The 13,322-nt window shown below is 34.0% G+C and overlaps 1 protein-coding gene across 2 annotated transcripts; it reads left to right on the top strand.

Moving 5' to 3' along the window:
- Positions 1 to 852: 852 nt before the first annotated feature.
- Positions 853 to 9,841, top strand: LOC140775050 (putative MO25-like protein At5g47540). Of its 2 annotated transcripts, none has more exons than XM_073118289.1 (11): positions 853 to 1,157; positions 1,595 to 1,756; positions 1,902 to 2,020; positions 2,509 to 2,583; positions 3,943 to 4,036; positions 6,855 to 6,914; positions 7,511 to 7,579; positions 7,819 to 7,917; positions 9,027 to 9,071; positions 9,157 to 9,259; positions 9,528 to 9,841. In XM_073118289.1, the coding sequence occupies exons 1-11, from the start codon at positions 1,038 to 1,040 to the stop codon at positions 9,581 to 9,583; spliced, it is 1,002 nt and encodes a 333-aa protein (XP_072974390.1). In that variant the 5' UTR covers positions 853 to 1,037; the 3' UTR covers positions 9,584 to 9,841. The 2 variants fall into 2 exon arrangements, with proteins under 2 accessions (XP_072974390.1, XP_072974389.1); XM_073118288.1 differs by having other exon boundaries at positions 9,525 to 9,841.
- The last annotated feature ends 3,481 nt before the right edge of the window (positions 9,842 to 13,322 follow it).

Raw genomic sequence — 13,322 nt, 5'->3', positions numbered from 1 at the left:
AACTCGCCTCGTTCTATTTACATAAAATAAATTAAAAACAAAAACAAAAACAAAAACAAATCTGAGACATTGCTAGTTTGCTGAAAAGCTCTTCTTCTTCTTCTTTTTTTTTTTTTTGATAATAAAAAAGCTCTTCTTTTCCCCCCACCCCAACAAAGCCATCCAAAAAGAGGCAATAATTCAATCCATCCAACCAACAAAAGGTTTTCGGACAGGCCAAGGACCCCATCACCACCCAAATCCTCCGCAGGGATAACGACACCACATCCTTATCCGATAAGGATAGATAGACAACATTACTAGCTAGTACTCTTTCTTCTTTCTCGATCACAGTGGATAAGAAAAGATAAATAAATAAAAGAAGAAGAAGATACATTCTCAAATAACACCTTATATTTTCATTATTTCCTGTCTTCTAGTCTTTTATACGGTAAGGCATAAAATGCATAGACTTTAAAAAGAAATAATAGAGTTGGTTATATAAACTATATATTATTTAACAGTAGTTAGTTATTAGGGTGTTGTTTGAAAAATAAGACGTGCATATTATTTAGACTAATTAACTGGAAAATATAATTACCGTAATTTTTTTATTGTTTATTTCGGCGAGGAAATTCTCTCCAATAATTTCTCTATTATTTTAGATTAAAAAAAAAAATGAAACTATTAATTTAAACTACAGAAAGCGTAAAGTAGTTTAATTTTGGACATAGTAAGCGGCAATTTGTAATTTACCCTATAAATATAACTAGAGGAGAAGGGGTTGATTTCTAAATATTTAAGAGTTAGGTGATTTTTTGTATAATGGATAAAAATAAATAGAGGTGCCTATTTGCAAAACATCCCAAGAGGAAAAAGGAGAGAAAAGGAGAGAAAAGGAGAGGAGGCGTCAAGAAACGGTTGTGGATGGCGACCGTTGCCTTTTGCTCGCGAGCGAGGAGGGAGCAATTAGCTCGCGAAGCCACCGGCGAATCCCAACTCTAAACCCAGCCCTAGTTGCTTCGATCGCTGGAGGCCTCCCGGGGAGGAAGGAGGAGATGAAGGGCCTCTTTAAGTCGAAGCCGAAGACTCCGGCTGAGGTCGTGCGGCAGACGAGGGAGCTACTTGTCTATGTCGATATCAGCTCGAAATCCCAAGAGCCCAAGCGGGAGGAGAAGGTGATCCGATTCCGCTGCTACTGGCGTCGAATTACTTGGTTTCTTTACTTTTTCCAGTCCAATTATGTCGAACTTTGATCTGGGTTCCTTCACTTTTTGGGATTTGATGGGTACTTTTGGCTGACATTGGAATCTTTTGGGCTCTCCGAGTTCGTTTTGTAATTTTCGGTTGGATTCGTGGATTTCTGTAGTATAATGTGCTTGTATAGAGAGGGTTTTCGGAATATTGTGATGTATGGTAACAAAGATATGAACTTGAGGTTTCTAGATTTACGAATTGGCATGGGATATTTGGAGATTTATGGATCCTACATTGTGCTTTATCTGGTGAACTGTAATTAAATATATTCCTACATTGTTCCTTTCTTCTGATGCCTAATATTTTTTTTTTAAAAAAAAAATTCTGTTGCTTCATATCTTGAATTCTAAATATGCAGATGGCCGAATTGTGCAAAAATATCCGGGAGTTGAAATATATTCTTTATGGCAGTGGTGAATCAGAGCCAGTCTCTGAAACTTGTACACAGTTGACCCAAGAGTTTTTTAGAGAGAACACGCTACGTCTACTAATTATTTGCCTTCCAAAATTGAACTTAGAGGTAGCTATCTGAATTGTTTGTTTAATTTGACGTTGGTTACTGTATGTCAGTTTAGTAATATATGTGAGGTTGGTTTCTTCCTTATGTATATATCTATGCTTAACTTGTTAACATGTGCAATACATGGCTTCTTGAGTGAATGCAGACTAGGAAAGATGCTACTCAAGTTGTTGCAAATTTGCAAAGGCAATTCGTCCAGTCGCGGTTAATTGCTTCTGACTATTTGGAAGCAAACAAAGATCTTTTGGATATTTTAGTATCTGGGTAAGATGCAAATTTTATAGCGTCCAAGTGTCATCGGCAATATAGAATTAAGTGTTATTTTCTTTTGAGATTCTCCATTTTGCACCCAACTATTGTGTTTATTACAGTTTACACCCTGTCTTTTCAATATTTTCTTACACAACTCTTTCCATGAGACACCTTTAGAAGTATTTTTTTGGGTGATTTGATAAAAATGCAGTTTACACCTTTAGTAATTTATGTAGTTGTCAAAATCGATACCAATTGAAATGGAAACCAAAACTTTGAACCATGCTGGCAGAATATATAACCCTCACCCTATATATTCTAGAAAACCTCATTCCAAGGTGAAAAGATTCGGAGCAAGTCCTCTGATACGTAGTAAGGCTTTTCTCTTTATTACAAGACACTATCTTTTACAGAAAGAAATGGTTTGCAGGACAATTTTCTGTTGAAGATGATTATTCCTTTGTCTAGATATTGCAGTAGGTAACATATTGGCTTTGCAGGTATGAGAACATGGACATTGCTTTACATTATGGTGCTATGTTGAGAGAGTGCATCCGTCATCAAAGTATCGCAAGGTAGCAATGCTGAATCTTATTACCTTTTACTTTAAGTTTGATGCTTTTCAGGTCAAAGTTTATAGTTAACAGTTTCTATAGTAGATGTATATTTCTTGTTGGTATAATAATATATCTTGCCAAAGGACACCAAATATATTGTAGCAATTTCCTATAAAATTGTCTGCTACGCTGCTTACTTTTTTCTTTATTGAGAAATAGTAGAGGTTTTCTTTGGCTGAGCGTCAATTCTTCTGTAGATAATGCATTAGATGTATTTGTAATTTTGTATAACACAAGTTATTTTTGGACGAACTCATGAAGTTCCCTCATTTCTTTGGGAAGCTAGCATTTATAGTTTTATACAATTGAGTGGCTATGCTGTTTCAAGCACAATTGAGTGGCTTTTACTACTATAATGCATACTAAATATGAACCAAATGTTTTATTTCATTGTACTGTAAATATTTCCAATAGTTGCAATTACAAATGTGTTCACAAGAAGTGCATAACTAATATCATCCATCAATACTCATGTGATCTCCTGGCTCTCGTTGGGATTTACTGATGCTGATTTGTTATTGCCTTATAGGACTTGTTGTCTATTATAGTACATCTCTAAATGCATATTAATTGGGATGAAAGGACTTACTCTTTCTAGATTAAGTGGGAAGAAGAAAATTCGGTACAGGTTGGATGCTTGTAAACAGTCCGCTGAATGAAAGAGATGTTCATCTGTAGCACATTTGTGCTAAAAAAATAGTTTGAGCGGTAGGAGGAAGGGCAAGTTAGTACAGTAAAAAGATGATGTGTTGTTCAAATGGCCAAAGAGTTCTTCATGATCTGTCTAATCACAGTTGCTTACTTTTAAGCTCAGTGATCCCAAGTTCTTCATGGTCTGCACAGGGCAAGATGTAGAGTAGCCCCAGTTGTGGGAGCTGCTCTCTCTGTCTCTCCCCTTTTGATTTATGGAGAGAAAGAATGTGGACAAAGGGAGGTAGTGCATGGGGAGCAGCAATGTGTCCTTTACTTGCTGCCCTGCAGCAATCAACGCAACTCTAGCCACTGCGTTCTCTGCCTCCCTCTCTCTCTCTCTCTCTCTCTCTCTCTCTCTCTCTCTCTCTCTCTCTCTCTCTCTCTCTCTCTCTCTCTCTCTGTGACTGTGTGTGTTTGTGTGCTTCCAATTTGCCTCATTATGGCACAGCAACTGTGTTGGGTACAAGACAACTTTAGCATGCATGCCTTGATTCTTCCCTACATGCAGTGATTCTTCAACTGTTAAGCAGTATACATTACATATGCCTATATTTGGATTCAGTTTAAAATTTGTCTTTTAGTGAACTTCTTGTTCATTTTGTTCAGTTAGTTGTTCACTTACAGGTATATTTTGGAGTCAGAGCACATGAAGAAGTTCTTTGTGTTTATACAACTTCCAAATTTTGACATAGCATCAGATGCCTTTGCAACTTTCAAGGTTAAATCATTCTTATTTTTAATTTCCTCTTCAACACTGTAAAAATTTAGTCTGTCTTTTGTTCATGGATTTTGTCTTTAATAAGTTACTGTAGTTACCTTTTCATGTTTTTGTAACCCAGCATTTTAGTCTTTATTTATTGTTCTTGCATATGTGAATACTAAACATGTTCCACTATATAATAAGGACAATCATTTGCAAGTTATGGTTCTCAAGTAATGGTATTGGCTGGTCAACCTGTAATATTGCTGGAAGTGGTAGTGCTGCGTGAGTCACTGCCAATCCAGTGTGGTAATTAGAAGGGGAATGACACTGATCTTTACTGATAGCATACGCCACAGGACAGACAGGATAGTGGATTAATTTGGAATCCTGTGAAGGGATATTTGAGGGGGGCAAAGCTAATGTTTAATAAAGAAAATGGGGAACTTATGAGAGGTAGAGTCCTTTCAGATCCTGTGGGCATCAAATTGTGCAACTGGATTTAGGAAATATATAAACTAATTAAATTTAGAATTTTAGGTTCTTGAGAAATTGAACGAATGATTTCAATTTTCATCTTCCTCAGTCTTTATTCTTTAAAATTCTTGGATGGCTGCCATATTTAATTGCTTAGTTTTCAGACATACTCCATTAAAAGTTGACATTTGAGTGATATATAAATAAACATATTCATGTTTCAGTTTTCAACCTTTCTTGGATGGGTTCTGTAATTAATCATATTTGGCAGATTGAGCATTCAGGGTATGGTTGGATGGTATATCTTATATGTTTTCAGACACATGAACTTCCTATTTTGGTTTCTTTTATATATTAGTGCACTTATCAGAACTTCCCTTAGACAATCCTCTGCTATTGTGGACTGAATTCACAAATATTCTTGGAGACTGACAGTTCTAAAGCAATCTAAATTGTGTGATACCCACATTCAGATCATTGAATCTTGGAGGCCATACTTGCTTCTTTTCTTGCATGGAGGTGTAAATAGCTGTCTTAAAATGTGCGTTTAGCCACAAGCTACAATCCGTGCTGCAAGTAGAGTAGATGGTATATAACTTCTATTGGGTGGATCACTAGACCTTGTAAGTTGCAAGCTCCAGACAACTCCATGCCAGTTCCAACAATATTAGATAGTCATCGACCTAAATGGGCAATTTATAATGGTGAGGATGATTTAGGACTGTCCTAGACTATCAGATCTGTCAGAAGCTGACTAGCATGTGCGTTATCTATACATATTGTCTCTAAATTTGTCTTTGTTCTAAATATTGCAAAATTGATGTTTGTTGTTCAAATATGTTATCTTTCATCTTCTTTCATATTGCTCTATTCTAATATGATAGACCAGTAGTCAATAGCAATACTTTTTATGCTATTTCCTTGTTACTATTAACCCACTAACTACTCTAAAATTTTAAGTTGTTAGAGCATAATAGTTTTATACTTTCTATTCTAACACCCCCATGTTAATTCACTGACTACACTAAAATTTTAAGTTGTTAGAGAATGGTAGTTTTTTTATATTTTATAATATAACACTCTTCACCTTTTGGCTTGAGATTTTTGATAGACCTAGAAGTAGATTTGAATTAAATGGTGCAGGTTTTATATTTTAAATAATGGATGTGCTTGACGGGATTCGAATCCAGAATCTCTGCTCTAATGCTATGTTAATTCATCCAAGATTTCAAATATCGAGATCAAAATAGAGATCGATCGCTTGAAAAAATAACACATATTCGACTGTATTAATAGTATCAGCTGTTTCGGTCCATTGTATCGGCTTTTCAAAATCAAGTTTTTTTTTAATTATATAAAATTCTAAAGATTATTTTAAAATACAAGAAAATCTTAAAAAATAGAAAAATATAAATTACTCATGTATAAATTTTAATTTAAAATAAAACACTCATATATTATCTCCCACACTCTCTTTTTTTCCTTTATCAATAGATAAAAAAAAAATTTCCGAAGCTCTCTCCTACTCACCCCCTTCTTCTCACACAAATAAAATGTATTGTTTCTCTCCCATTCACTCTCTTTTACCGTTTTTCTCCCTATCTCTCCACCCAATATTTTCCTTTTGTACTTTCCCACTCATCTCTATCTCTCTCTCTCTCTCTTTCTTCCTCCCTCTCTCTCTCACCCTTAGTAACAAAGAGAGAGAGGAAATATACACAAAAAGAGAGGCTAGAGAGAGAGTAATAGAGGGGTCTGAGAGAGAAAGATAGGGTGGGGATTTAGAGAGAGAGAGAGAGAGAGGAAAACAAAGAAGTTTCATACCCGGGGTTGTTGAAGTCAAGGGAGTCAGATATTTGGTGGAAGAGCTTGTCAGATGTTGATGGAGACCAGATTTGCATCGGATGTCGATGGGACTTTTTGAAGTATTTGGCTTGGAGATATTAATTATTTGATGTCCGCGGGTTGCACATGAGTCGGATCCCTCACAAATGCTACCCAATTAACTTTAAAAGACTTGTATCAGATCATTTCACACAATATCATACTGAAAACTAGTCACTAGACTAGTTTTGAGTTGGGATGCCATCATAGCCGATCCCCAATTGTTTTGGCTGATCAGTCTCGGGATTGACCAAATCCTTAAATTCATCAAATACTCTAAAACCTTTAAGTTCTTAGAAAACAATGATTTTTATATTTATATTTTAACAGTTAGTGTCAATTCCTTGTAGTTCTAATGGTGGCAAATTGTTTCTATATCAATAGCACATTGTATGGAAGAATTACTTTTCTATCATTACTTGGTGCATTCTCTAATTAATGCATGTGGTAACAACAATGTGTTGCTCTATAACAGGAACTCTTGACCAGGCATAAATCAACTGTAACTGAATTTCTTTCTAAAAACTATGACTGGGTAAGTGGTTTCTTCTTCTTTTTTCCTTTTGTGAGATTTATACCTTATTTTTGTTTTATATGAAATTATTCATATAGTGCAAATTCTGTGATGAACAAGAAAATCTTTCATTGTCCAATAAGTTTCTTTTAGTTACTATCATTGGAAATTTCTGAATGTTATTGACCTGTGAGGAACGTATTACATTCTTCAACAAATTTCTACATATTGAGCATAGAAATGGTCCTGAACTATTCCTGGATGAAGTATTCCTCGATAGATGATATCCAACTAATTTTAAAGGATTAAATTGTTGATGTTTACTCTATATAGAATAATCTAATAATAATGATCTAGTAAAATCTTTTGCATCCATCGTCTTTTGATTCTAATCTCATGGATGAATATTGAAGAGTACTCAATAATACAGAGCCTTTACATATCACTGTAAATATTAAGGATATTCTTCAGATACCATGAAGCTTGTAGGCATTTCTAATATTCATTGTTTTGTAAAGTTGAGCAGGAATTCTAGAATGCTGGTCTTCTTTCTAGTCCCCTTTTTTCTCTGGCATGATACAATCATATTCATAATTTTCTAGCTATTTTGTCTCCAGTTTTTTGCAGAATTTAACTTGAAGCTTCTATCTTCTGACAACTACATAACAAGAAGGCAAGCTATCAAGGTATAATTCATTGGGCACATGAGATTTTAATTCTTTTCCGATGCCAAATTACAACATTGAATAAATAGGAACTTATGCTTTGGTATATCGTATTCATGTAAAGGCCTATTAAACTAATCTCTAATCATTCTATTGCAAATGTCTCGAGGGGAAGACAGGGTATTTAGCCAAATTAGTTCATGATTCTCATTTATAACTCTGGATATCTTAGAAATCTGTCTTTGATTTTTTCGTTACAGCTTTTGGGAGACATGCTACTGGATAGATCAAATTCTGCAGTTATGGTGCAATATGTTAGTTCGAAGGACAATCTTATGATCCTGATGAACCTTCTTCGGGTATGTTGTACCCTGTTTATTATATGTTCAACCAAATTGGATACTGTGTTGGTTTCTTGTAGTATTGATAACTGAAATAGTTTCATTTTGCAACATATTTGTTATCTACCTTTTGACAGATAGATAATAGAGGAAATAGCATTATGTTAATTAGTTTCAGGCTTTCATCATCTTAAGAAGGGAACAGAAATTGAAATACTGTGCAAGTGCCTTGGGTTATAGCACCATTGGTATTGGCTTCAAAATCCAAAAGGATGATTCTCTGGCTTAGCTCTTACTGATGAGTGGAAATAATTGCTGAAGCTTCTATCATAGAATGAAGATTCTCACCTAGGAAGTTTGGATAGTTCACCTTAGAACACTGGTCCTTTGCAATAGAATATAAGCACCATAGTAGGATGTAGCTTCTATTAAAAATAAAAAAAAGATAGGTGGAAGATGTTATCGACAGGGCGGCAGTTGGTGTGACCATAAGGCTTGCCCCTTGCATCCAAATAGGTCGTGGTTTCAAATCTTGCAAAAGCATCTTCCTCGGAAAGGATTGCAAGGCTGTATATGTCTCTCTGCATACTCTGTGTAGGTGACACCCGCTTTATTAGGTAAAATATGTTACGTCTTGTAAAAACATCCTTCTCAGAAAAGAGAGCGAGGGTGTATAGTCTCCCTGCAAACCCTGCCTTGGTGGGAACCTCGTACCACTACCCCCTCTCGTTAGGTAAAAAAAATCATCATTTATAAACCCATGTAATTGATTAAAGATGACAGATACCTAGCTAAAAAGGACCTCCTTTAAAGTATAATTGATTAAAAAGCCTTTGTTATTGCTTCAAAAAAAAAAATTTCTTGAAAGATTGGTGGGCAGAGGAATATATGAAGTCATAGGAAAATGAGAGTAAGGGATGCATCAAAGCCATTAAAATATTGTTTATGTTTTAATACTAGGTTTTAAGAACGCATTTCACATTCTTGCTTAGGAACCCCAATTTATATTAACCGAGCCTTGCATGCCGTTAAATATGCACGGACATCTAATGCACTTCCATTTTCATGTTACATCTCAGAGATATATAACATTATAGCTGATACTTTTTCCTTTTCTTCTTTTACAGGAGTCAAGCAAGAACATTCAAGTAGATGCGTTCCATGTATTCAAGGCATGATTCACCATTGCTATGCTTTTGCTATGTATTATAATTTGTCTGCCTAAATCATAACTCTACTTCTCTTCGAATATTTCAGTTGTTTGCTGCTAATCAAAATAAACCACCTGAGATTGTAAGCATTCTAGTGACAAACAAAAGCAAGCTTCTGCGGTTTTTAACTGGCTTCCAGATAGATAAAGGTAATTTTTGCTATAATTAGACCCCTATTGAATTTCAATCTTTCCTATTGAAATTTTCATGGAAATTGCAGGACCAATATTCTTTTTACACATATTCTGTATGTATGTTCTCTATTTGCAAGTTCTTTCATGTATTACTTGCTGTTATATCAGCTTTACTTTCACGAGTTTCCATGGAGTACTCTTGTGGAAAAGATATTTATTCCCCTATTTAACTCCCACTAAATTTGTAACTCATCAAGGCGCATGTTTCTTTTTGTTCCAGAAGACGAACAGTTTGAAGCAGACAAAATCCAAGTGGTCAAAGAGATATCGGCTCTTTAGGAACCATAGCTCGAGTTGGTCTCACTAATATTTCGCTATCTAAGTGTAAATACAAAAGTATGAATTATACTGGTTCCAGAGTTCTCTCATATGCTTGTAGCGATATGCCTGTGGATGTATATCTACTAAAAGAACTAATTTGGGACATAAATCATATGGAAGATTTTGTTTTAATAAAATGTAATATTGTGTTTCTCTAATATGTTCATAACCACTTATTTCCATTATAAAAATTTGTTAGAAAAATCTAAACTCTAAGAGCTTGAGTTCAAGAGTTTCATCACTACTGATGTCATGCCATATTTCCATAAATTATCAATGAGTGATGATTTGGAAGGAGAGCTTCTGGGAGCATTAGGGCCTCTGCTAAATTTTCATGCTGAAACTTGTCTCAGGTAAGTAGCATATGCTGGTTCCTACATGAGCTTAATATCCATTTTCTTGTTCTATTGTTTGTTCTTTGTCAACATGATGAAAGAATTAGGTAGAAAGATTAAAAAGAAAATGTCAAATATAATCTTCTTATGAATGCAAGCAGAGAAAATGACTTGGAAGTGACATAGAAAAAATGATACTGCTGTTGATTTCAATCGTCTATGTAAGTATTTCAACCCCATCCTACTAGCTCGAAATATAGATTTTGAGTCTTATACATTGTACATCAATTAAAACTTAAAAGTCAGTGCAGAGATGCAGTTGTAGCATTAGAATGGATGATGGGACAAGATAAAGACCAGTAACTGTTCACTGGAACTTATTGATGAGCAATAGTGATAGCTCACACTTTAGAGTTTGACTTTTTCAATGAAGGGGCCATTTGATTTCATGCATTTCTTTAAAAAAAAAGTGATTTTTAACGAGAAAAAAAAAAGAAGAATATAATTTTTTTGGTTTATATTATTGAAATGCATGAATCCCAAAGGGCTCCGTGCTTCCTTTGAATTAGAACACTCTAGTTCTTCCAAATTCAAACATGGAGGTGAAGTGTTGGCAGATTAAGTTTACATCAATTAAAACTTAAATTTCTTGAGGTCATATTTGCAACAAGATTCTGATCCTCGAATAACTTACTTGAGGTGATTCAACCATCTAGATGGCAACGATGTCTCTCCATATCTTCTACGCTGATGATGTATGTGCTTACCAAGTTAGTGAAACAAAGTGTACAATTAGTCAAAGTTCACGTCTAGAAACTCTTATCTTTATACGTTGGTTTATTTTTCTTCATAGAATTTATTTCTCATCATAGCTTAGCAACAGGACTCATATAAATGAGATAACTTCTCCTCCATCAAAGGCACAGAGCAAGGGAAAAGGACAACAGGGTTAATTAATTATATACAAAGTATAGATTCCAACTTTTATATATATATTTTTAACACTACAATACATAGAAGATATCACTTAGTCTAACCACATTTATGAGAGGTTCATGCACTGGAACACCTTTTGCTCATATATCTCTGATGATATTTAACTATTGGTTTTATTTTTCTACACAAGGACTTGCTTTGCTTATTATGCTTTGAGAGTATATATGATTAAGTGGATCTTGGCAGGCTTCTAGATGAAGGATGCAACCTGATAGAATAAATTAACCAAGAAAATATTTCAAGATCTCCAGGTCCAAGAGGGACCATGCATGGACAACTTGGAAAGAAGAGATTCAACCATCCATCTAGATGGCAGTGATGTTTCCCAGATGTTCTAATACTAGTGATGTGTGTGCTTACCTAGTTCTGGACCAATTTGGTCAGCTGGTCAATATCATGAGTCATCAAATGGCATCTTTAATCCTGAATTATTTTTCTTGAACTCATGGAATATAGAGATCTTTGACTCATTCAAGGTCTTGTCTTTCAAGTTGTTGTAGATCCTTGAATTATTGCCAATTTTAGATAAGCCTTCTCATTTACATTTCTCTCACTATACTAACTTTCTCGATTGTGTAAAACCACTAAATATCTTATCTTGTAGTTATTCGTGATCGTCACGCGATCAATGTTAGATGCTCTAAGAACTATTTTACTCTAATTTTTTTAAAAAAGATTAAGAATAAGATAGTCATTCGACGGAGGTATTTAAAAATTAGTATCAGTTCAAGGAGTTTAAATATAATCAATGCTTTAATTTATAAAAAAGCATAAGATTTAGAACTTATTTATTTGGCACTGTTTCTTAAAACAGTGGGAAGAAAGTGAGAGAATCTTACAGGTACAGTGTTTCATCATCTACCAGTGAAGCAAGAATTATTATCAAGAAGAAATCAATTAAGGAGAAGTGAAGAACACCTTCACACCTTCTTAGAAAGCATGAGTGTTACTACTCTCCAAGACAAATGTAAGAATTAAGCAAAAGAGAAAGGAGACAAGTAGACAGACACCAACTAGTGAATTGACCAAAAAAATATCCCCAGTTGAAGAGCATCTCATCTAGTCACCATATCTGAATCAAAAATATATCAACCTCTGAAAGAAATAGTACTAGTAAACATAAACTACATTCTGCATAATCCAACACATTCAGGCATATTATTCACAACTACTTTGTATTTAGGAGAGGTTTTGTTAATCCTTTTATCCATGGCCAAGACCAACAAACCAAGGTTTTAAGTGTTGATAGGAAGGCACCACCTAAGAGGAGTTCTTCCAGTTCCACCTTTCCCCTAGGTTTAATTATTAGTTCTAATTAGATATCTAATGATGTTCCTATGAACAATGTCTTATTCTTTTAGGTAGTATATCTCTTGGGAATCTGACAGTCCAACTTAAAACATATCAAGATATAGGTGTTTCTTTTTATTGATTCATAGATTTACATTCTAGGTTATGTGATAATCTGAAGCAACTAGTGAAAACCACCATAGTAATAAAATGCTAATCTTGAGAGTGATTTGCTCACTGATGGGAGAAGTATACACAGAACTCTTAAACTATTGCTAATCTAATCTCCTGAATGGATTATTGTGTTCTTTAGTTTTTAGTTTAATTTTTTCGCTAAGGAAATCTTAATTGGCTATCACATAATTAAATTTATATGTTCATATATTATTTTTTAATAAAATAATTCAATGAATAGCTTTGTTTTGTTTTACCCTTCTCGATTAGGCTTAAATTCACTTTATTTCATTATAATTATTTTCAAACTCAAACTATTAATTTTTTCATCGTATTTAATCGGCCTAAGTGTCGAATTTAAAAATACTCATAAGAAATAAAGTTGCGGATAATTGGATAAAATTTTTCAACACATTTAAAATAATATTAACTATATATTATACAATAAAATATATATATATATTTATCATATTTTTATTATTTTACCTCTAATGAGTCAAGTATAATAAGAATATAAAATAATTTCATTTTAAATATAACTACAAAGAGATAAAAGTAACGCAAATAAAATTATAGACGAGCAAAATAAATTTAAGCATAAAATATAGTTTCCAAAAATAAAAATGTTTGAGCAAGAATCCATGAGGCTAGATATAATTATTTCAAAAGATTATATGAAAATAGGTAAATTCCAGATTAAAGTGTAATAAACCCTTTCTTTTTCCCTATTTCTCATGGTATCCATTCTCTTGTTTAATGCCTAATGATATATTTACTATTAACAGATTAAGCTTTTATTTGACACATTATGAAATTATTGATGAACAGTTTAGTTGTTCTTCCAGTCAGTCAAAACGCACACTCTCTATCATTCCAAGTGGAAACTTGGAAAAGTTTCCAAA

Source organism: Typha angustifolia, chromosome 13, assembly GCF_048772165.1.
Source record: "Typha angustifolia cultivar Huaian chromosome 13, ASM4877216v1, whole genome shotgun sequence".
In the NCBI taxonomy this organism is placed as follows: domain Eukaryota; kingdom Viridiplantae; phylum Streptophyta; class Magnoliopsida; order Poales; family Typhaceae; genus Typha; species Typha angustifolia.
This window is presented reverse-complemented; position numbering and strand designations above follow the sequence as displayed.